The following is a 25,323-nucleotide window of genomic DNA, read 5'->3' as shown; positions in this document are numbered from 1 at the left end:
AACGTCCTTACCAAACGAAATGCTGCATTGCTCAGTGATGGGACGAGCATGGGCGCATTTCACGACGAGATACAAAATTGTATACGCGAGCGAAAAATGCGGTATCGTCTCACACAGAACTCAAGAAGTCTCAAGACTCCTAACAAATGTCAGGTGTGCATTTTACATAGACGACTCGAGATGGTCAATCGTGGAAATGTTTTAGCTTAAATTAAGGTTGATGAACCAAGGACAAATATGATGACGCCTGCATAACATTTGGAGGAGAAATAAGTAAAACAGAGAGGTTAGCCACGGTGTAGACCGAGTGGATAAATTATGTTGTGATAAGGAGCTAAGGAAGTAAAAATGGTGGAAGAACAAAAATTATTTCATTAGTATCCAGACTACTTTTGAAAGGGCGATGCCATTTTCACTTGTAAAAAATCAAACAGGAATGCTTTTTTCTGTCTTATGCAATTTTCCCAAGATGTGTTTAGCAAAGGCATTCATGCTGTATGTTTTTCATCCACTACATCTTGCCTGCATCAAGAAAATTTGAGAAGATTTCGGCATTGCAAGTACTGCTACACACGGAGCTTATTTTTTTATCCATGATATGTATTTGCTACTCGAAACTGACTTTTTTGTGTAAGCTTTACAAAAGAAGGGTGTAAATGACAAAGGAATGACATTGCATATACAATGCGTCATTAAAGCGTCGAAAGAACATTAATTCAAGTACATTTTGAAAGGTACGCTGGGCCTATATGTACGGTCGAAAGGCTTGATTGTTTTCAGCGCAAACGTGATGACATTTTACCTGTATTCTGCCATAATATTTCTTGCGGTATCAAAACCTTACAGACAGTCGCTGGCGCAAATAAAGAATAAAGATCCCATATCAACCGTGATATTTTTTCTCTCGGTTACTTTTTGCCAATGACAAACATGACAGTGCAGAAAATGACATAATGATGGCTTTCAATAAATATCGAACGTTTTCACAGTAAATATTGATAAATTAAAAGACGCAAAAATCATTTGAGCATGAATGTCTACCGGTAATATTGTTAAATCACTATAGCCACAATACGTAATGCCACCGTCAAAACGATTTATTAGAGTGAAAGCCCTTAGATCAGTCATGGGACGAAAATTTCACCATCCGGCTTTGTGGCACCAAAACGGGAAGTCGAATCCTCTACCTTTGGTGCGAGTCAAACTCACTTGGAGACATGGGTGAGCCGGCCATATATATATAGCTGGATTCCAATTGACGTCGTGAAGGTCGAGAGTCGAACCTACTAGTTTTCGTGTTAGTTAAGGGGAAGTTTTATATAGTTAATTAAGATCTAATTAATTAGGCCACTCAAACTCACGTCCTTTCGTGGGAGCCGAACCAACGATCTTTCGTGTTAATTAGGGCGAAGTTAACTTAAGCACAGTTATTGAAGGCACAATTAAGGCACTCGAGCCCACGACTTTGGTGGGAGAAAAGAACTTATAGAAAGCAACAACGCTACAATGAAAATATGAAGTAGTGTAATGAATGTCTCGTAAACGCTCAGGCTTACGCCTTCATCCTCTCTAGCATATGCTTAAATACAGATGTTTTCATGGAGCGTGTACCACAGCGCGAATCCTCTATGCCGCCTCTCCAAGAACACTGCGCACCATCTAGTGCCGCAGCTGCGAGGTCTGGGGTGGCGCCAAAAATGCGTGGCACACCGGAACATGTGTACGCCGAGAAACGCGTCATGCGGCGATTCGGCTCCTCTTTCACTATTTCTCGACGTGCTGCGCCATGTAGTAGCGCTACCGAGAAGTCCGCACGTGACCTTCGAGACGAGAAGCGTGCTGTCACCAATTCTTCAACTGCGCTTCTTCAGCAGGCCTACCTCACTGTTCACCTGAAAGAGAGAACCATCTGATAGGAGTCAGAATCGATGTGGACGATGTCGCCTTGTGGACTGCTGGCCCTTCAAGCGCTGCCACGCATCACGAATCCCGTAGTTGATGCGGCGCTGCAACATAACATCGGCCTTCAGAGTTGTCCGCTTAAGTAGACAGCCCTTGCCTACCATCGTCGACAGAGAGCGCAACTGTCCCTGGAACATTGTCACCTGAACGATTCCCCTTTGTCAGGAGTACAACATATATATCTTGGTATAATCCTAGATGGCCGCCTCAACTGGCTGCCTGCTGTTAAAGCTGCGTGTCAATCATTCCGGTCTCTCCGAAAATACGTGATAGTGCTGACAGCTCGAGGCAACGACTTTGATCATTCAAGCGCTCTACGAGTTTATCAAGCAACGGTACGGTAAAGATTACGTTAGGATTTCCCTTTGGTCAATGTTCCATCTCCAATGGTGGCACAGCTAGGGAAAGATTATCCAGTGGCTCTTCGATAAATGCTAGGATTTCCACGGTCCCCAAAATCAAATGCTTCACTTGGCGAAGCCAGATGAATGCCACTGAGACTACAAGCTGATCAAGGGCATGTTACACGATATATATCGTTTCAGTCGGGTCTACGACAGCAGAAAGCTTTTTTAGAGGCTGCTCATCATACAGAAGTCAACGATAGTTAAAATGGCGTCTACCTTCCTTGGGACTGTGGATGTCGTAGAAGGCGCCACATTTGAGCGAAACTACAACCGACCTCGGTTTCTCGTTCACTTAGGTGTACCAAGAGTTCGATAGAAAACAACGGTATGGCCTGCAGTTTTACGTGAAGTGGTTGTAGAAGACACGTAGAAGATACGTAGAAGAGTCACAGATAGAAATATTGAAATACCATGGCCGAGACGACGCTTTATTCCAAGAAGGAAAAACGGCGCCGATGCAAAAAACGAACACGAGCCAATGACTGATGATGACTTTGTACAGATGAAGACGAAGTCCGCATAAATGTGTACACTACTTTCCCCCGTGGACGCAAGCGGTCAGCCTGACCACACATTAGACAGTGGAACGGAGACGAAAGGGCTTCTGGTGGGATACATGCACGATCTCTGTTCCGCGGCAGCATCGGTCAGTTGGGGCATCAACAGGTGTAACGCGATAGTTCAATGGCGAGGTCTGCTCTATGACTTTGTAGGGGCCAATATATCGAGACTCAAGCTTCTCACGAAAACTGGGTGTTCGTGCAGGTGTCCATTGGAGCACATCGTCACCAGGGCGGTTGGAAACGACGCGGTGCGAGGCATCGTACCGATGTTTGCGATCGTCTTGGCTGGCTTCAGTGTTCATACGTGCGCGACGTGGACATTGGGCAAGACGAAACACAAAGTGGTCGCAAATAAATGGTGAAGCGTTGACGGGGCCAGAGAAAGAAACGTCGAGTGATGAGGTTGGGTGGCAGCCGTATAATGAGAAAAACAGGGTATCCGGTGGTCCGTTGAACAGACGTGTTGTATGCAAATGTTACAAATGGGAGAATCGCATCCCAGTTACGATGATCAGGTTGAATATACATGGATAGCATGTCGCACAGAGCGCAATGAAATCACTCTGTTAAGCCGTTGGTTTCAGGGTGGCAGCTACGCGTTGTCTCGTTCACGGTGTTGGACGCTTGCAAAACTTGATTAAGAGTGCTTGAAAGTGCCTTGCTTCAGTCGCTCAAAAGAACGTGAGGCGCCCCATGACGTAAGTAGATAGCCAGCAAGAAGAAGGTCGCTACTTCTGAGCCAGCTTCTGAACGTATTGAGGCTGTTTCCGCGTATCGGGTCAAGTGGTCAACATCAGTGACGATCCAGCGGTTGCCGTCTGGAGTAGGTGGGAGTGTCCGGAAAAGGTGAATGCCGACGACAGAGAAAGGGTCTGCTGGACAAGGGTTGGTTGTAGCATCCCGACCGGAGCAGTAGTAGGCCGCTTACGGTGTTGGCAAAGCTTGCACGAGGCAAGAAATCTAGCTATGCTCGTGGAATGACCTGGCCAAAAGAATCGGCTGCGTGTGCGCTCGTGTGTTTTGTGGTAAACCAAGTGGCCTGACATAGGGTCATCGTGTGAGGCCTGCAGAACTGGAACGCGAAGAGAGCGCGGTAGGACGGGAAACCATCGATGGCCTTCCGGGTGAAAAATGTACCAGTAGAGCACGTCGTCTTCGACCTTGAACCGTTTGAGCTGTTTCCGTAGCCTGACATTGGGTGGAGATGAAACACCGCTAAGGCGATTGATGATAGCATGGCAATAAGAATCGGCGCGCTGGTGAATGGGAAGCACTGAAAGGCAGTTTCATGGAGTCAAGGAAGAAATCGGTGTAAAAGACGATGTGTCCTCCGTGCGGCCAATTTGACAAGGTGATGTGATGTGCTCCGATGATGGTGGTAATGGGCATCGTGAAAGAGCATAGGCATCTTGGTGCTTCCTTCCGGACTTCTATATGACATCGAAATCATATGCTTGTAATCGAAGTATCGAGCGGCCAAGGCGTCCAGACAAGTTTTTGATTGTCGACAGCCAACATATGGCATGGTGGTCGGTCACAACCGTGAAATGTTGACCATGGAGATATGGACAAAATTTCTGAATGGACCAGACAACAGCCAAACTGTCTTGTTCGATTATGGAGTACTTCTTTTCAGCGGAAGTGAGAACGCGGCTTGCATATCCAACAACCTTTTCGCAAGGTTTGTGGTCGCGTTCCAGCAGTACGGCACCAATTCCTTGACCGCTATCGTCAGTAAGCAGTAATGTGGGCGCCTTGTCATTAAAATGACAAAGAACAGGCGGGGATGTTAGTGCGCGCTTTAGTTCTTGGAACGCGGCTTCACACTGATCGTTCCAAGCGAAGGAACTGGAACTAGCAAGGAGCTTTGAGGGGCGAGGCAGTGCTGGCGAAGTTCCTGATAAAACGTCGAAACTATAAAGCGAGTCCAATAAAACTGCGCAGTTCTTTTGGCCGAAGTGCATGGGCGTGGAAAGTTGAGCACTCCAAAATTTTGTCCGGATTGGGCTGGATGCCGCCTTTGCTAACGAGATGACGCAGAACTTTAATCATTGTGCTAGCGAAACGGCACTTGTTCGTGTTTAGTTGAAGTCCGGCATCAGAAAGGCATGTGAGCACATCATCTAAGCGTTCCAGATGGTGAGTGAAAGTCAAGGAAAACAGGACGATGTCGTCGAGGTAACATAGACAAGTTTTCCACTTTAGGCCGGGAAGAACAGCGTCGATCATTCTTTCAAATGTGGCGGGAGCATTGCATAGACCGAAAGGGATTACGTTACACTCGTAAAGACCATCCGGAGTAGAAAAGGCGGTCTTTTCTTTGTCCGTTTCGTGTACTTGAATTTTGCCAATATCTGAAGCGAAGATCAAGGCTGCAAAAGTATTGCGCGCCTTGCAAAGAATCAAGGGCGTCATCGATACGGGGCATGGGATATACATCCTTACGGGTGATCTTGTTTAGCGCGCGGTAGTCAACTCAAAATCGTACCGATCCATCCTTCTTCTGCACTAAAACGATGGGCGATGACCAAGAACTGGCGGAGGGACGTATGATGATTTTTTTCAGCATATCGGCGACGTTCTCCTCGATGATCTTGCGTTCGGGCAAAGATACTCGGTGGGGACAACGGCGTACAATAGTATGGCCATCGGTGTCGATACGATGGAGGGCAACGGAAGTCTGTCCCAGGGACGAAGTATCTATATCAAAGGCGGCCTGATGCTTCGTGAGTAATTTTATGAACGCTTCACTCTGAGCAGAGGTAAGGACGTATCATGGAAGGGTAGGTGAAGCAGATTTGCCCTGTTGAGGAAGAGCTTGCGAGGCGGCAAGCGGAAGCAGGGAGACTGGTAGGGTATCCACATAACAGGTCACTGCGGAGCGTTGAGGTAGGAGGGTTGTCTCAGTGGTCGCGTTTAAAGCGATGATTAATGCAGAGTTTTCTTTGAACCGAACCAGGCAGGAAGCGAAGACATTCCCACGGGCAAGACAGCGGCCGTAAGAAGTGATGCACCCGTCGCCATTGGTGATGTCCGTAGAAGAGACACTTATGATTTGCTCGTGGCCGGGAGGCAGTACAGGATCGGCAGCAGTAAGAAAACGCAGTCGTGGCTCATCGGCACTCCCCCTCCTATGAACTGTCTCGGTCATATGAACTACACGTTGACGGCAAGAGATTAACGCGGACCCTGACGAGAGGAAGCCCCAACCTAAAATAGGTTCATGAACGCACGCGAATAAAATCGCAAACTTAATGTGATGACGGGTACAATCAACGAAGGCGCGTGCTGTACATTGGTCTGATGGTCAAATGATTGCTCTATTAGCCCCAATCAGGGATGATCCAATATAAGGCGTCCTCACTTTCTGCAGACGAGAGCACAGGTGCGCACGCATAACAGATATAGTAGCTCCCGTGTCAATCAGAGCTAAGAAACGCACACCCTCCACCGACACCAATACCATGTTCGAAGGACGTTCAGGAGGACTTGGAGCACTTCGCGGCTATGCAGTTTTCCCTCCAGAAACTGCACTGGTTTGTTTTCCGGTCGCTGAACATGGAGTTGGGAGACAGGTCGCAGTCGCGGAACAGAACGTCGGAGCGGCGATGGGGAGCGGCGTCTCGAGGCACGTGTGTTGTGTGTGGTACCAGTTGGAGAAGTCGGCCGGAGATGGAGATCGGCGAACGGGAGGATGATCTTCATAAGGGAGGTAGATGCGAGGAGGTGACTCATCGCGTTCAAAGGCAGTGTAACCACGACGTTCGTCTTGCTGGCGGTGTCGGCAAAACCGGGAGATATGTCCTCGAAAGCCGCAGTAAAAGCAGATAGGCCTCGACGAACGCCAGGCAGAGTAGTAAGGCGGGTTCGGAGCTCGGGCGACAAAAGGTGCCAGGGGATCATGAACAGGCGCAGGGGGTGTGATTGGAGATGGCGTGGCTGGCATTGCAGCAACCTGGACATACGAAACCGGTTGTTGGCAGGGAGAAGCGAGGATATGGTGAGCGTTCTGCAGGGAGGCCAATTCATCTTCAATAATGTTGCGCAGGTAAGTAGAAGCAGGTTGGACGTGAGCGCTGCTGCAAGGGGGTGAACCATGCGCTTGCAATTCCTCCCGAATTATGGCTCGAATGATAGACCGGAGCTCAGTAGTGTTTGCCGGGGGGTTGTCGGAAACGTCCGGTTGCAAGTTCATTGATTGCAGGGCGTCGAGGCACTGACCGACGGAGACGACGTCCGGCACCGTCGAAGGGTTTTGAGTGGCGAGCCCGTTGAATGCAGTAGATTCTACACCCTTGAGAAGGTGTCGCACGCAGTCAGTTCCTGGCATGGCACTGTCGACATGGCGACAAAGCGCGAGGATGTCCTCAATGTACAAAGTATACGACTCGCCATAATGCTGGACGCGCTCAGACAGCCTCTTTTTTGCCCTTCGTGACAGAACTGTGGGTGTGCCAAAAATCCGCCGTAGCTGCTCCCTCAAAGACGACCAATCACGGAAGGCTCTCTCGAGATTCAGGAAACACGTCTTGGCTACTTGAGAGATATAAAATGGTACGTAGTTTAACCTTGATGTCTCGTTCCAGTTGTTCTATTCGCTGACACAATCGTAGTTGTCGAGCCAGTCTTCAAAGTACTCCCTAGGCAAGCCAAAGAAGATTTAAGGATCGCGATACCGGTTGTTGGCAGGGATGGGAGTGGGGGTGGCTGGCACTTGAACAGAGATGGTGCACGCTGCGGTTAGGTTTTGCGACATGGCGGCCTCTTTGCGTAGGCGGCATGCCGAATGTAGCTCCAGGAGAGATCTTGAGGGAGATTGATGTCGAAGGGATCTTAAAGCGACTCCACCACTTGAAATATCACGGTCGAGACGACACTTTAAAAAACGAACACGAACCGATGATTGATGATGAGTTTGTACAGATCAAGTCCGCATAAATGCTTACAATATTACTAAGGCGTCCGCAAATGCCTCTGTTAACCAAGGCGGTACAACTGCTGCGCTCTGTTGCGCAAAACCTGTAGCGCAGGGTTCAATTCGAATAGATTATACAGTTTCCTAAACATCTGCAGGACTATCGAGCAAAATTATGGCTCTGAATTAGATTATTCAAAAACCCAAATCATCAAAGGCTGGTATTTAAACGACTTCCTCGCAGTTTTTTGACGGCTGTCCACCGGCAACGCTGATTCAACTGTTCTACGCGAAGTGCTTGAGATAGGCCATCATATCATAAAAAAACCAGTGATATTTAAGTGGACACCCCCACGCATTGTAATCTCAGGAAACGACGTTGCTGATGTTCTGGCGTCATCAGTGCGGAACCTTGATTTCACAGACGACAATTTTTACAAATTCAATAACATTATACTGCTTATACGCCGCCGCAGCGCTTACAGATGGACGAACATGTAGCCGAGGAATTCTACCCTAAATCAGCCACTGACCATGCTTTAACTCGCGGCAGGAGTTCACTTCTGCTCAAATTACGCATCGGGTACGTAAATGTCGCACGTCACCCTCCGATCATATCACCAGGAAGTCCGATCCACTGTAGCTTGCACTAATGCAAATGAGCTTACTCCTGTTGTACGAGAAATACAGTAGCCACGTGCGGATCGACCACCGTTTATAGTGTCTTGTGTATGGTGTCCCTCCTACACGTACTCAGTGGTTACTCTCTCCCTTTCATCCTCTTTCTATTCCCCTTTCCCCCGCCCCCAGTGTAGGGATGCTGTTCTGGTTGACCTCCCTGCCTTTCCTACTCCTGTTTTCTCTCTCTCTCTCTCTGAAGTATATCTCAGAATTCCGTGATTACAGAAGAAGTCAGATCCACTGTAGCTTTCGCTAACGCAATTGAGCTTACTCTTGTTGCACGAGAAATACAGTAGCCACGTGCACATCTATATTGACGGATCGACCACATCGAGCAGTTATGGGGGTTCTGTATGTATACCGACAACACGAGTAACACAGTGATTCAAGGAGTTACATGTCACGACGTCCACGGCTGCAGAACTCACGGCTCCGCCATGCACTTCAATTTATTGACACAGATAGTCCTGCTACATGGGCCGTGTTTTACGACTCGAGACTGGCTTTACACAGCAAGCAGTTGGTTCGCAGACGTGGAGCTCACGAACAGCTAACATATGAAATCGCCAAACTTCATCACGACATCAAATAAAAAGGACACGAATTTATTTTCCAGTGGCTACGTGGCCATGGCGAGATCAGTGGAAAAGATCAAGTAGGCAAAGCTGCCCGACAGTCACATGAAAAACAACACAGCGTTCCCTTTCCTCGTTGCAGGACACGCTGCAAGGCAGCTTCGTCACCAGAACGCAAGCACCCCAAATATAAGGCGCGCCAGATTGTACAAAGCGAACACTTCGCTACTACTCCGACCTCCATCCGGTCTTCACCGACGTGAGGCATCGCTTCTATACCACCTGTGCTTGGGAGTAGCTTTCACGAAGGCGTACACTACTTTGATTGGAATGACCGACAGCACTGCATGCGACCTTGGTGGCGTGTAAGAGAACATCGAACATTCATGGTGCCATTGCCAACGATTTTTCTTGGAAAGACAAACATTATTTATGCCATTGTGACGACTGGACCATCGGCCGTTGTATGGGCAGGCGCTGCTTAGAGACTGTCCCCCATCATTCGTCGGCCAACAAAGCTGTGAAGGCACTTTTGTCTTTCTCGAGATATATACGAACGTCTTTCACTCGCTCAGACCCTCCGCGTGCGTGCTGGAGCTCATGGCGGCTTTCCTCTCACTGCCATCCCTCTCTCTATCTCACTTTCCTATTCCCTCTTTCCAGTCCCCCAGATTAGGGTAGCCACCCAGGCGCATTTCTGATTAGGATCCCTGCCTTCTCTCTTTATTTCCTGCTCCTGCTACTCTTCCTTCATGTTGTTTGAATCTTTTAAAAGGGCTCCCTAAAGCTTCTTGAAACTCAGCCAACTGCGCCGCACAGGCAGAGGTGAAAGCTATGAATTAAGTTTCCCCAAAAGACGTTCTAAGAACCACATGCGTCATTCTTCAGCGATCGATATCGCAGGCATTCTATTCTACGCTGTAATATGCTGGTAAGCGAATATATGAACACGCGGACGACATCGTAAAAGCTTTGGGGAGCACGGCATAGCACATTCTTCAGAAAAGAGCTCTTAAATACAGCATCACATAACGCAGCAGCGCTTTAAAAGAGCATCAGCAGTAGTAGAATACTTTATGGTTACTTCAACAGCACGGCCTTTCGCATTGACATCAAATAGCCCACCAACAGAATCCACAAGGACTTCCTAGTTTTATCAACCCTCGTAAATTTCTCTTGTTCTTGAATGTTTTTCTCTTACTTTGGTGCTCATTATGCTGTTCCAATAGAAAAGTGATGACCCGCTTTACGAAAGTACGTGATGCCTCAGCTCCACTTCGCCTTTCAATCTAAACAAGAGCTAGTAACCGAAGTTTGCTCTATAGTTCACATTGCCTTATTCCTACCACTTAACTTTAAATCTGTACTGTCAGTCGCTTTACTTGGTAGCGTGCGAACTCCCATTTCGGTAAAATATTACTAAAAAACATACGCACCGCAAAGCCTTCAGTTATGAAACATAGACATGCCATCATCTAAGTGCAAGGTACGGCTGCAAGAGCTTTCCTAAAGATTTCCTTTTTTTTCTCTTACCAAGGTAATCCAAGACCAACTTGCACTGTCGATAGCACTCCCAGCAGAACGCATTTTCTATATCGTGTACGTGGCGAGTCGCATAGCCGAGCAGGCAAAAAGAACATTTGCGGCTGTGCATGTTTGTTTAGGAGAATGGGAAAAGTCATGCCACAACAGAAACTAGCCATTTTGCTAATTATTAATCTAATCACAGTTTCCGGCCAACCTGGTGATTTGGCGCTCGACATGCTCCAAGCGCTCGCGAGTCCATCATCCCCCGTTGCCGTGGTCACCTCTTCAAAACACACCGCGCTGCCCTTCAAACTCAATGCGACCTATCCACTCTCAATAACCACGTGGAATATATTTGCAAGGCGCATTTCATTCGAACATTTCGCTAGGTACGTAACACAGAGTAACAGCAGTTTTCCTAGGCCGGGTGTTGTTTTTGTGTCCGTGCACGAGGCCAACTTGTTGCAAGATATGAGACCAATTGTTGCATCGTTCGAGAGGTACCACTCGAACATTCAGTGGCTTTTTGCTGTCCGTGAGCACGAGGAAGTTTTAAGCACGTTCTCTGGGCACTTGTGCCAAGTGATTAGCGTCACTGAGGCCGAAATCAACGCGCCACTCGACGGCTACCGGTCTTGCGAGGAACGTCGCGTGTTCGCAGCTGCCGAAGACGCGATCACTGCACAACGCATGCCACGTGCCGACAAGTACCCCAAAGGCGAGCGTATAACTTTCGCGGCTGTCGACAAGGGCACCAGCCTTTGTTTCCGGGAAGACAAGTTCGCGCCACTCCTAAAGCTGGCTTACGCCGCCACCAACACTACTTTGGTCGAGTTGTGCAACAGTGACGGGACTGATTCACTCCTCCTGGACCGACGCGTGGATTTCGTATTTGGTACCTCAGATAACGTTCGCCTGAGTTCGTATTACGGACACGTCATGCTGCCACCGATTTCGCTTTGCTTTCTCTCTCGCCGAGCCTCACCGTTGCGTCCGTCGTTCTCGTCAACGTGGTTGTCGTTCCTGCAGATCTCTCTCGCATTGTTTCCCTTGGCTCTCCTGTTTCTTCTGTTAGTCGCTGTACAGGCTAGCCGACACTCCGCGTTTACTATCGATCATGCAGGATGGATCATGTTCTTTTTGGGAACCTATCTGGACCAGAGTCCGGTGGCAGTCGAGAAGCCAAAGTCGGTCCTTGTTAGAGTATCTCTTGTCACCTGGATGCTCGCAATGTTTGTGTTAGTGCAGTTCACTAAGACTGAAATCACCGCATCTCGAAGCATTCCCACCCTTTCATCCGAAATTAGGCACGTGGCAGAGTTTGCATCACGCCTGGACACCGGCAAGATATTGCCATGCACGCACTTTCTTGTTACCGGCATTACTGATGGGTTCAGCGGAAACGTGCCGCACTTAAAGTCTCTGCGTCAAGCTCTGAAAAACTGCGGCAAGAGATGCCTTACTGATGACGCCTATGGTTTCTGCATTCCACTCGCTGAACAAGGGTCGCATGCCATGCTGGAGCTGTGCAGCCTTTACCGGAAAGGCAGCAGCTGTACGGGTGGTCTTGTGGTAAGCGACGAAGAACTCCTATTTTCTTATAACTGGCTTCCGACGCACATCAGATTTCCCTTGAGGTAAGTGTATGCAGATGCATGCTTTCCTTGTTGCGACTAAAAGTGTACACAACTACTGAAATAACGTTTGTACAATGGTGCTTTTCGCGGAGAAATGGTTTGGACAAGCTGCGTGTTTAAAAATACCTCGCATAAAAAGCTATGCGTTGCATCGTCATCGATGGCTTCTGATTAAAATGTGAATTTACGCAGACACATAGCGGTGTGCGAATGTTGCAGCTTGAAGACCACAATGGTTCAGCAGTAGGTGCTAAGGAACATGCTTCATTGCCACAGGCGACTGATTAGCCACAAATTTGACTAATACTCGGCGCTAACACTATTTGTCTTTAGCGGATAATTTCTATCATACAAATTGCCATGTTGCTCCAGAGGTAGTGTGATGCTGGTAAAATGACTACGTCAAGCGTAGCTTTCAGCACGAACACAGAAGGAGGGAGAGAGCGCAGCTCCTCTTGCCCTCACGAAGACACAAGAATTGTAACACCTACAACTTGTAAAATGAATGCCACATGTTACACGCAAGAAAACTCAGGACCTGGTACAAATACTGCTTTCTACGTAGACCCTTAACACATGCGAAAATTAGTGAATCATGTCCCTTCTGAATGCCTTTTTGACCACGACTTGCGAATTCGTGGAACAATAATTCTTGTGACATCCGCGTTATCCGCAGGACTTGAGGTACCACCTGTCTAAATAAAAAAATAGCGTTACAGAACCTGTTTCTTTTTACCAACTTATTTGAATACAATTCGACACGTTGTTGCTCAAATTCGGCAGATACCATGAGCAATAATACCTATTTATACCACTACATTTAAAGTGATGTATACGCTACCGCTTTGGACCTTAGTGTAGTGTTAAGGCTCACATGGTGAACACGTCTTGCCATCTACTTAGCTGTTCGGTTAGTGTGTACAGTGCTTGCGGTGACAAGTAAGTCTACGACTGATGGAACATTGCCTGGCTTCAGTTTACGCTTCAGTTTATTATTCTATAATACAATGAATGGGTAACAGACAATATACAAGACGAGGGTCCCATAGTCAAAGGCTGCAACGGGACCCTCGGTCCTGCCAATGAGTAAATGACTCCTTTGCAAAGAGAACCAGATAAATCATTAGGGGAAGTGAGATATAACAGATTAGTAGCCGTGGGTTCGATCGCATGAGGCAGATAGATGCTCCTCGTGAAATCCTTGAAGCCAGAACGTCTCTAAAACCAGTTTTCACAATACCAGCACTAACCTACAGCGCTGAACCTTGGAAGATAACAGGCATGCTTGAAAGCAAGCTGCGGTCCACGCAATGAGCTATGGAATGGAGAACAATGACAGCGACGTTAGGAGACCAAACGAGGCAGCAAAAGAAAAATCCTTTATTTAAGATATTCACTTGGCAGGTCATAACGTATGGAGTAATATACCTGTAATTTAGCGCAACCTAAGTGGTGCAAAAAGAAGTATGAACTTGAATGTAGCGAACACAGTGATAATCTACGGCAGCGATGACAGAACTATCACTGCAAGCTAGGCGAGTGTGCGAATGAACATATTTCTAGAAGTGGGTGGCGCAACTCGGATGAAGGACACAATAAAATGCACTCAGGCCGTCCACTACCTTGTGTCCTTCGTCCGGAATGTGCTGTCCATCCTTGGGAATATGTTCAGACGATGACAGGACTGAAATGGAGCTACCAGAGCACATTCTTTCGTTGTGCACTTTCACGCTTCCACTCATTGATATTCAGCAACCTTATTGCAGGAACCAGCATCGAAGGTTGATACTGGCGCTGCAAGAGTCTGGGCTCATTTGGGACCTCATTAGAAAGAACGTCAAGCCCTGCAGCGACCCTACAACCTTAGCAACATTTGACATTCCATTCACCGACTACGCTGCCATTTACCTCGCTGGATGTGGCGTCTCCCTGGTGGCGTTTGGCGCAGAGGTGCTTTGTCAGCGCTGCTACCACGCACGGCGCCACAAAGCTCCCGGAGTGTATACCGGCTACAGCGGCCTAACCAAGCTTGCGAGAGGGAAAATGTGAAGCGTCGACAATAAATTACTTAGAGAGAAAGGGGGAGGGTCGGTCGTCGGCGCGCTTTGTACAGCCTAGCGCATTGGTGTCCATGTTGTTCTTGTTGATGTTGTTCTTGTCATTTTGGTGCTTGTTGTTAGTAACTTACACGTCTGTGAAAATATTATTGCTCGACGCTATGTTCCCCGGTGGGCTTACGTGTAACGCTCTACTTCGTGAGTTAGACAAACATAAGATGTTATTTCTTTTCGTGTTTACTGGTATATTCCCTTTTAAGAATATTATTGTACCGTATTTTAATCATGAAAGGCTACGTGCAGCCCACCATGGTTATCCAGCGTTTGCGTTCAAACATAAAAGTCTAGTGCGTGCCTACCTCCGGCGACGAGGAAGCTTAGCTGAGGGAAATGACCACAAATATTTGGTCCTATTAGTACGAAGCAATATCATCACCATCATTATTTACTTACCCTTAAGGACCCTGGCATTATACAAGGGCACTGTCAAAATACTGGTCTCCCTCTTAAGGTGCAACGGTAAGTGACCTCTGTAGGCAGAGCAATTGTATCGCTCAAGGCGTACACCTCAAATCTACAGAGGCGGGATGCAATCCATGAGCACTATATGTTTCCAGTAGCTTTCCCTGCGATGTGTATTGCTTGGAGCATCGTTTCCAAATGCGTTCTCCTTGATCATCGAAATGATCAGCAGCCCATTTGTGACTTCTGCCGGTGCAGCGAAACGACGGAGGACAGTCTTCGCTAGTGGCCTTGACGTTTGACTTTGGCTTTGTGTGACACGGACATTCAGTGACACGCCTTAGCACGCCATTCACAGCAAGCGCCTTTCGCAAATTATGTGAGAGCGCACGCGAACACAATTGTATTGTGGTATACTTCGCTGCATTTTAAATTTTTTTCGCTCGTCTGTCGTATTCCTTTACCCCTTGAACAGGGCAGGGTATATAACGGGAGACATTATGTTGTTACTCTCCTTAGCTTTGTTTTTATTTTTTCACTATTCGTCTTTTTTCTAGCACCGTCCTGACCAGACTAAGTACTGCGATAGGCCACGAGAAGAGCGGCCGTAAATCACGACGAGATCCAAAATTGTACACAGGAGGGCAAAATTTCGGCATCTTCACACATTAAATTAAACAAGTCGCAAGACTCCCAAGAAATGTCATTTGTGCCTTCTGCTTAGACTGGAAATGGTTTATCGTAGAAACGCTTTAGCTGAAGTTAAGATTCATGAACCGATCACAAATATGATGTGGCCTTCATTAGAATAGGAGGAGAAATAATTAATTACATGTTAGCCAGGCTGTAGACCGAGTGGATAAATTATGGTGCGATAAGAGGTATGAGGAAGTAAAAATGGTGGAAGAACGAAAATTACTCCATATGTACACAGAGTACTTTTGAAAGGGCAATACAATTTCGTTCGCAAAAAATAAGAAAGAAACATACTTTTTTCTGTTGTATGCAATTTTCCAGAAACGTCTTATGCCAAGAAAAGCACATTGTATTTTTTTATCCACTACATCCTGTCGGCATCATGAAAATTGGAGAAGTTTTAGGCACCGCAAGCACTGCTATGCACGGAGTTTACTTATTTTTATGCGTGATTTGTATTCGCTACTCGAAACTGACTTTTTGTGTGTAAGCTTCACAAAAGAAGGCTGTAAATGACAGAGCAATGACATTGCATATACAATGCATCACTAAAGCACCGCAGGAACATGAATTCTGGTCCATTTCAAAAAGTCCGCGGGGACTATATGTATGCGAGAAGGGTTTTCTTGTTTTCTTAGCACATGTGATGGCATTTTACCTGTATTCTGCCATAATATTTCTTGTAGGATCAAAACCTTACAAACAGTCACTGGCGCAAATAAAGGATAACGATCCCATCAACAGTGACATCTTTCCACTCGGTTGCTTTTGGCCACTGACCAACATGACAGTGGCAAAAAATGACATAACAATGACATTCAATGAATAGCGAAAGCTCTCACAGTAAATTTTGATAAATAAAAAGCGGCAAAAATCATTTCACCATGAATGTCGACCAGTAATATCGCTAATCAGTATATCCACGAAACGTATTGCCCCCGTCTAAACGATTTAGTAAGGCGAAAGCCTTAAATAGCTCATGGGACGAAAATTTGACCGTCCGGCGTTAGGGCATGATGGCACCAAACTCGGAAGTCGAATCATCAGGCTTCAGTGGGAGTCGAACTCACTTGGAGATATGGGTGAGCCGGCCATATCTTTAAGTTGGATCCCAGTTGATGTCGTGAAGGTCGAGAGTCCAACCCACTACTTTTGGTGTTAACGCGAATCAAAACACAGGTAATTAAGATATAGTTAATTAAGCCACAAGCACCCACGACCTTTGGTGGGAGTCGAACCTGCGATCATTGGTGTTAGGGCGAAGCTGATTTAGGCAAGGTGAATGAAGCTAGGATTAATAAAGGCACTCCAGCCCCCGAACTTTGGTGGAAGAAAACAAGTAATAGAAAACAACACATTACAATGAAAATTTGAAGTAGTGTAATGAGTGTCTCGTAAGAGCGCAGGCTTTAGCCTGCATCATTTTTAGCATATGCCTTAATGACTGAGACTTTTTATGAGCCGTGTACTTCAGCGCGATTCCTCTAACCCGCTTCCCTCCTCGCCATCTAGCGCTGCCGCCTGGGGTGGCACCAAAAATGCATCGCACACCGGAACATGTGAACGCCGAGAAACGCGTTATGCGACCACTTTAGCTCTTTCTAGACGCGCTGCACAATCTAGTTGCGCTGCCGAGAACTCCGCACGTGACCTTCGAGACGAGAAAGGCGCTGTCGCCGTTTCTTCAACTGCGCTTCTTCAACAGGCCTACCTCACTGTTCACCTGAGAGAGAAAACCATTCGACAGGTGTCGCAATCTATGTGGACGATGTCGCTTTGGGGACAACTGGCCCTTCGAGCGCTGGACCACATCTGCGAGCAACGTTGTTAACCGCAGTTGATGTGACGCCGCAATATAAGATCGGCCTTCAAATTTACCCACGTAAGTCGGCAGCTATTGCCTACCATTCTCGATAGAGAGCAGCACGCCTGTCCCTAAAACATTGCCACCTGAACGATTCTCCTTTGTCTGATCTAGAACAACATATATATCTTGGTATAATTCTAGATGGCCGCCTCGGCTGGCGGCCTGCTTTTAAGCTGTGCGTCAATCATTCCGGTCTCTCCTAGAATACGAGATAGCGCTGACAGCTGGAGGCATGACTGTGATCAGTCAATCACTCTACGAGTTTATCAAGCAACGGTACGATAAAGATTACGTTAGGATTTGCTTTTGGCCAATGTTCCATCTCGAATGGTGGCACAGCTGGGGAAAGATTATCGAGTGACTCTTCGAAAATACTAGGTTTTCCACGATGCGCACAATCAAATGCTTTACTTGCCGAAGCCAGACGAATACCACTGAGACTACAAGCTGATCAAGGGCCAGATACACAAGATATATCGTGCCAGTCTGGTCCACGACTGCAGAATGCTTTTTTGAGAATGCTCATCACACAGAAGTCAAGGATGGGCAAAATGGCGCCTACCTTCCTTGAGACTGTGAATATCTTAGAAGGCGCATCGCTTGAGCGAGAGTACAACCGTCCTCGGTTTCTCATTCACTTAGCTGTACAAGCAGTTTGAAAGAAAACGACTGTAGCACCTGCAGTTCTACGTCCAGTGACTTGTAGAAGACACATAAAAGACACAAAGATAGAAATTACTAAGGCTTCCGCAGACGACTCTGTTTACTAAGGCAGTACCACTGCTGCGCTCTGTGGCGTGAAATTTGTAGCCCAGTGTTCAATTGGAATAGATTAAACAGTTTCTTAAACATCTGCAGGACTATTAGGCATTAGCATGGCTTTGAACTACATTATCCAAAAACCAAAATCATCAAAGGCTATTATTTAAACTACTTGCCCGCAGTTTTCTGACGGCTGTCCTCTGCCAACGCTGATTCAACTGCTCTATGTGAAGTGCTTGAGATGGCCCATCATATAATAAAAAAAGAAACAGTGCTGTTTCAGTGGACACCCCCACACATTGGTATCGCGGGAAACGAGGTCGATGATGTTTTCGCAGCGTCAGTTCACAGCCATGATTTTATAGACGGCAATTTTTGCAAATTTAATGACACTGTATTGCTTATACGCCACCGCAGCGCTTACACCCGGACGAACATGCGCCCAGGAATTGTACCCTACGTCAACTACTGACCGTGCTCTAACTCGCCGCAGTATTTCTCTACCGCTCAAGTTACGCATCGGGTACGTAAACGTCGCATATCACCTTCATCAACAAGGACGTGCACCGAGCCCTTCGTGTCCCGCTCCCGCACTCTCCAGCGAAACGCTTTAGCCCTTTCTCTTTAGAAATGTAAACATTATGCAGTTGTCACCGTGTGCTTCTGAAAATGTTTTGACATCCTAATCTCGCATGAACTGCCCTTAACGTTATTTGTATTTTCTAAAGGTCGTGCTTCAACTGAACAGCAGGTCCACAAAGCTGTATTGGAGAACCACAGGACTAGTCTCTCACGTGTAACGCTTTTACTATGCGTATGATTGTTTGATGTGTTGCTTGTTCATCTGGAGTATCTTGTACGGCCCAATGTAGCTCGTCGAAATAGTTTTTCGCCGTGTTCTCATCGTCACAGTGGTGTTGTAACTCAACACAGTCGCCAAGCTGGCACTCTACGTGGCATCGTCGAAGATTGTAGCATAGGAAAGCCCATCAGGCACACCAGAATGACAATTCAGAGCACGAACAAACGTGTTGCTTAAAAAAAGCAGCTATTATTTCCGTCTTATGTTTTAGAACCATTTCCGAACAACTTTGTTCTTTGGCTTTCGATGTACTCCAACCCTCTGCGAGTAATCATTGCCCATGGCAATGATTCCTTCGCCAGAAAACGCTGATTCTTCGGGCATCTTTGGCGCAGCTTTCCCACCCCCGATAACTACGTGTGGTTTCGCTGAGGGCAGTGGTTCCATCAAATATTTTGCTAGGTACGTAACGCAGGGTAACTCCTGTTTTCCCAGACTGGGTGTACTTTCTGTGTCACTGGACGAGCACCGATCGTTGCAAGTTCTGAGAGGGATTTTCGCTTCCTTGGAGAGGTACCACTGGAATATTCAGTGGTTTTTGCATTTTTTTCTTGCAGAGCGTGCACGAGAAAAAATTCTCAACACATTCCCGAGGAACCATTGTCAAGTGATTAGCGTCACGCAGGCCGAGATGACTGTGCCTTCGAACGGCCACTTGCGCTGCGTCGAACGCCGCGTATACACAGCACCGAAAGACGCAACTCTCGAAGAACGCGCGCGACAGACCGGAAGGTAATCCGAACGCATTAGGTACAGAAACTCTATGGGTACAGATGCTTTGTTATTGGCTACTTGCACTTACAGCGAAGCTGTTTTTGCGGACCCTGTGCCGTCTTTGTTGGAGTTCGCTAAAACTATTATCATCAGCAACGGCTCGAGCGTCTTCGCCTTCTTCGTCGTCAGCTCGTTGGCGCCCCTCGGCGCCTTCCGCACGAACGCGCTCGTGTCACTTCCGCGTTCGTAGTCGTCATCTACAGATGGCTCAGTTTCCACCCGTCATTCCAGCCTGGAATTTCACTTCTGTCGTCGTAACAGGGAGGCCCCTTTTAGCGTGTATGAGCCATCGCTTAAAGGCCATTCCACATGACGGACCAAATCGCTCTTTTGGACCGTGGTCCGCGCATCACGTCTGTCGTGTGGATCAGCCTTTAGGAGGCATGACCCATTGAATGTCTTACATGACGGACAAATATAATTTTGAAGCAATTTAATTTTGAAGAATCGCAAGTTGCAATGCCGGGCGGTTCTGCTAACCACACCACCGAGCAAACTCGAGACATCGAACGCAAGCGACAACGGTGTATTGCGGACATACCGTCCATGACGTAGTTTTCTCCGTCGCAGCCGAATATGTGTGTAACCTTGTTAATAAGCGCAAAGACTTCAATCGTCAAACCAATGTAACCAATCGTCCAAACGATTGCAGCGCCCGCATCTCCAGTGGTGGGCCTCACGCCCAATATACGGGCCTTTCGATTAGTGGTTCCGCAAATTTCATCCCATCTGCAACTATAGGTAGACCACAAGTAGTGATTACTCCTGAGGAAGAAGCTGCCCACCGCGAGCGTCAGTGAGAGTTGGCTTGTGAACGGGCTCGTCGTTTTCTTGTCTCACGCGCAAAGAAAAAAAGAACCCTGGGAGAACCGCAAGAAAAAGCACTCGTAAAGCATGCTCACCACGCGAAGCACGCACAAGCTAAAATTAAGCGAAAGAATAGTAAAACAAAGATTTACAATATAGGCTGCGTGCGAAGTTTGGCTTGCATGCTATAACACTTGGTGTAACTAATGTAGCTTCACTGTTCGACCGTCTTCACGGACTGGCAGTGCCGGTAATTTTTTAAGGAAAGCTTTCTTTGCCTTTTCCTTCGACTTTCCCACTAGTGCTTGCTTTGCATTGATTAGCTTTGCTTCGCTTTGGTTGGCCTTGCTTGGGTCTTAGTTCCTTGCTTGGCTTGGGCCTTGCTTGCTTGCTTGGCTTGGGCCTTGCTTGCTTGGCTTGGGACATGCTTGCTTGCTTGGCTTGGGCCTTGCTTGCTTCTTGCTTGCTTGGCTTGGGCCTTGATTGCTTGCTTGCTTGGCTTGGGCCTTGCTTGCTTGCTTGCTTGGTTGTTTGGCTTGCGCCTTGCTTGCGTTGCCCTTGCTTGGCTTGGGCCTTGTTTGCATGCTTCCTTGCTTGCTTACTCGCTTGGCTTTGGCCTTGCTTGCTTGCTTGGCTTGAGCCTTGCTTGATTTCTTGGCTTGGGCCTTGCTTTCTTGCTTGGCTTGGGCCTTGCTTGCTTGCTTGGCTTGGGCCTTGCTTACTCGCTTGGTTGTTTGGCTTGGGCCTTGCTTGCTTGCTTCCTTGCTTGACTCGGGCCTTGCTTACTTGATTCCTTGATTGCTTGCTTGATTGCTTAGTTTGGGCTTTGCTTGCTTACTTGCTTGCTTGGCTTGGGCCTTAATTGCTTGCTTGTTTGCTTGGCTTGGGCCTTGCTTGCTTGCTTGCTTAGCTTGGGCCTTGCTTGCTTCCTTGCTTGCTTGCTTGGGCCGTGCTTGCTTGCTTGCTTGGCTTGGGCCTTGCTTGCTTGCTTGGCTTGGGCCTTGCTTACTTGCTTGGTTGTTTGGCTTGGGCCTTGCTTGCTTGCTTCCTTGCTTGACTCGGGCCTTGCTTGCTTGCTTGGTTGCTTAGTTTGGGCTTTGCTTCCTTACTTGCTTGCTTGGCTTGGGCCTTAATTGCTTGCTTGTTTGCTTGGCTTGGGCCTTGCTTGCTTGCTTGCTTAGCTTGGGCCTTGCTTGCTTCCTTGCTTGCTTGCTTGGGCCGTGCTTGCTTGCTTGCTTGGCTTGGGCCTTGCTTGCTTGCTTGGCTTGTGCCTTGCATGCTTGCTTGGCTTGGCACTTGCTTGCTTGCTTTGCTGGGGCCTTCCTTGCTTGCTTGGCTTGAGACTTGCTTGCCTCCTTGCTTGCTTGCTTGGCTTGGGCCTTGGTTGCTTGCTGGGATTGGGCCTTGCTTGCTTGGATTTGGCCTTGCTTACTTGCTTGAGTGCTTGCCTGGCTTGGGCCTTGCTTGCTTACTTACTTGCTTGCTTGCTTGGCTTTGGCCTTCCTTGCTCTTTTGCTTGCTTGGCTTGGGCCTTGCTTGCTTGGCTTCGGCATTGCTTGCTTCATTGCTTGCTTGGCTTGGGCCTTGCTTGCGTGGCTTAGGCCTTGCTTGCTTGGTTGCTAGCGTGACTTGGGCCTTGCTTGTTTGCTTCACTTGGGCCTTGCTTGATTTCTTGGCTTGGGCCTCGCTTGCTTGGCTTGGGCCTTTCTTACTTGCATGCTTGCTTGGCTTGGGCCTTGCTTGCTTGCTTGCTTGCTTGCATGCATGCTTGGCTTGGGCCTTGCTTGCTTGGCTTAGGCCTTGCTTGCTTGCTTGACTTGGGCCTTGCTTGCTTGATTGGCTTGGGCCTCGCTTGCTTGGCTTGGGCCTTGCTTGCTTCCTTGCTTGCTTGCTTCAGCCTTTCTTGCTTGCTTGCTTGGCCTGGGCCTTGCTTGCTTGCTTGCTTGGCTTTGGCCTTGCTTGCTTGGCTGGGGCCTTGCTTGCTTTCTTGGCTTGGGTCTTGCTTGCTTGCTTGGTTTTGGCGTTGCTTGCATGCTTGCTTGCATAGCTTGGGCCTTGTTTGCTTGCTTGCTTGGCTTGGGCCTTGCTTGCTTGTTGATGGATTGGGCCTTGCTAGTTTGCTTGCTTGGCTTCGGCCTTGCTTGGCTTGGGCCTTGCTTGCTTCCTTGGCTTGGGCCTTGCTTGCTTGGCTTCGGCATTGCTTGCTTCCTTGCTTGCTTGGCTTGGGCCTTGCTTGCTTGGCTTGGGCCTTGCTTCCTCGGTTGCTTCCTTGACTTTGGCCTTGCTTGTTTGCTTGACTTGGGCCTCGCTTGCTTGGCTTGGGCCTTGCATACTTGCATGCTTGCTTGGATTGGACCTTGCTTACTCGCTTGCTTGGCTTGGGACTTGCTTGCTTGGTTTGGGCCTTGCTTGCTTGCGTGCTTGCTTGGCTTGGACCTTGCTTGCTTGCTTGCTTGGCTTGGGCCTTGCTTGCTTGCTTGCTTGGCTTGGGCCTTGCTTGCTTGCTTACTTGCTCGCTTGCTTTGCTTGGGCCTTGGTTGACTGTTTGCTTGGCTTGGACCTTGCTTGCTTGCTTGGCTTGGGCCTCGCTTGCTTGGATTGGGCCTTGCATGCTTGCTTGAGTGCTTGCTTCGCTTTGGCCTTGCTTGCTTACTTGCTTGCTTAACTTGGACCTTGCTTTCTTGCTTGCTTGGGTTGGGCCTTCCTTGCTTGCTTGCTTGGCTTGCACCTTGTTTGCTTCCTTGCTTGGCTTGGGCTTTGCTTGCTTGCGTGGCTTGGGCCTTGCTTGCTTGGCTTGGACCTTGCTTGCTTGCTTGGATTGGGCCTTGCTTGCCTAATTGGATTGGGCCTCACTTGCTTGCTTGGCTTGGGCCTTGCTTGTTTGCTTGGCTTGGGCCTTGCTTGCTTGGCTGGGGCCTTGCATTTTTGCTTGGCTTGGGCCGTGCTGCTTGGTTGGCTTGGGCCTTGCTCGCTTGGCTTGGGCCTTGCTTGCTTGGCTTGGGCCTTGCTCGCTTGGCTTGGGCCTTGCTTGCTTGGCTTGGGCCTTGCTTGCTTGCATGCTTGCTTGGCTTGGGCCTTGCTTGCTTGCTTCCTTGGCTTGGGCCTTGCTGGCTTGGTGTGGGCTTTGCTTGCTTACTTGCTTGTTGGCTTGGGCCTTCCTTGCTTGCTTGTTTGCTTGGCTTGGGCCTTGATTGCTTGCTTGCTTAGCTTGGGCCTTGCTTGCTTCCTTGTTGCTTGGCTTGGGCCTTGCTTACTTACTTGTTGGCTTGGGCCTTGCTTCCTTGCTTGCTTTGCTTGGGCCTTGCTTGCTTACGTGCTTGCTTGGCTTGGACCTTGCTTGCTTGCTTGCTTGGCTTGGGCCTTGCTCCTTGGATTGGGCCTTGCTTGCTTTCTTGAGAGCTTGCTTGGCTTGGACCTTGCTTGCTTGCTTTGCTTGGGCCTTGCTTGCCTGCTTGCTTGGCTTGGACCTTGCTTGCTTGCTTGGCTTGGGCCTCACTTGCTTGGATCAGGCCTTGCACGCTTGCTTGAGTGCTTGCTTGGCTTGGGACTTGCTTGCTTGGCTTTGACCTTGCTTGCTTACTTGCTTGCTTGGCTTGGAACTGGCTTTCTTGCTTGCTTGGCTTGGGCCTTGCTTGCTTGGCTTCTGCCTTGCTTGCTTGGCTTGGGTCTTGCTTGCTTGCTCGTTTGGCTTGGGCCTTGGTTGCTTGCTTGCTTCCTTGGCTTGGGCCTTGCTTGCTTGGCTTCGGCATTGCTTGCTTGCTTGCTTGCTTGGCTTGGGCCTTGCTTGCTTGGCTTAGGCCTTGCTTGCTTGGTTGCTTGCTTGACTTGGCCCTTGCTTGTTTGGCTTGGGCCTCGCTTGCTCGGCTTGGGCTTTCCATAGTTGCATGCTTGCTTTGCTTAGGCCTTGCTTACTTGCTTGGCTTGGACCTTGCTTTCTTGCTTGCTTGTCTTGGGCCTAACTTGTTTGCTTGCTTGGGTTGCACCTTGTTTGCTTGCTTGCTTGGCTTGGGCCTTGCTTGCTTCCTTGCTTGCTTACTTGCTTAGCTTGGGCCTTGTTTGCTTGGCTGGGGCCTTGAACTTTTGCTTGGCTTGGGCCTTGCTTGCTTGCTTCCTTGGCTTGGGCCTTGCTTGCTTGCTTGCTTGGCTTTGGCCTTGCTTGGTTGCTTGCTTGCTTGGCTTGGGCCCTACTTGCTTGCTTCCTTGCCTTGGGCCTTGCTCGCTTGCTTGCTTGGCTATGGCCTTGCTTGCTTGTTTCCTTCCTTGGCTTGACGCTTTCTTGCTCGCTTGCTTTCTTGGTTTGGGCCTTGCTTGCTTGGCTTTGGCTTTGCTTGGTTGCTTGCTTGCTTGGCTTGGGCCTTGCTCGTTGCTTGGCTTGGGCCCTACTTGCTTGCTTCCTTGCCTTGGGCCTTGCTCGCTTGCTTGCTTGGCAATGGCCTTGCTTGCTTGTTTCCTTCCTTGGCTTGACGCTTTCTTGCTCGCTTGCTTTCTTGGTTTGGGCCTTGCTTGGTTGCTTGCTTGCTTGGCTTGGGCCTTGCTCGTTGCTTGGCTTGGGCCCTACTTGCTTGCTTCCTTGCCTTGGGCCTTGCTCGCTTGCTTGCTTGGCTATGGCCTTGCTTGCTTGTTTCCTTCCTTGGCTTGACGCTTTCTTGCTCGCTTGCTTTCTTGGTTTGGGCCTTGCTTGCTTGGCTTGGACATAGCTTGCTTGCTTGCATTGGGCCTTGCTTGCTTACTTGGATTGGGCCTCAATTGCTTGCTTGGCTTGGGCCTTG

General features: G+C 48.4%; 2 protein-coding genes across 2 annotated transcripts; both read right to left on the bottom strand.

The window, feature by feature from the left end:
* Positions 1-22,262: 22,262 nt before the first annotated feature.
* On the bottom strand, positions 22,263-23,165 carry LOC139049278 (histone H1, gonadal-like). The gene has a single exon (XM_070524654.1). The coding sequence runs from the start codon at positions 23,163-23,165 to the stop codon at positions 22,263-22,265; it is 903 nt and encodes a 300-aa protein (XP_070380755.1).
* Positions 23,166-23,808: 643 nt separating this feature from the next.
* On the bottom strand, positions 23,809-24,432 carry LOC139049277 (tol-Pal system protein TolA-like). Its single transcript, XM_070524653.1, has one exon. The coding sequence runs from the start codon at positions 24,430-24,432 to the stop codon at positions 23,809-23,811; it is 624 nt and encodes a 207-aa protein (XP_070380754.1).
* Positions 24,433-25,323: the final 891 nt, after the last annotated feature.

Source organism: Dermacentor albipictus, chromosome 8 (genome assembly GCF_038994185.2).
Source record: "Dermacentor albipictus isolate Rhodes 1998 colony chromosome 8, USDA_Dalb.pri_finalv2, whole genome shotgun sequence".
Lineage (NCBI taxonomy): Eukaryota > Metazoa > Arthropoda > Arachnida > Ixodida > Ixodidae > Dermacentor > Dermacentor albipictus.
This window is presented reverse-complemented; position numbering and strand designations above follow the sequence as displayed.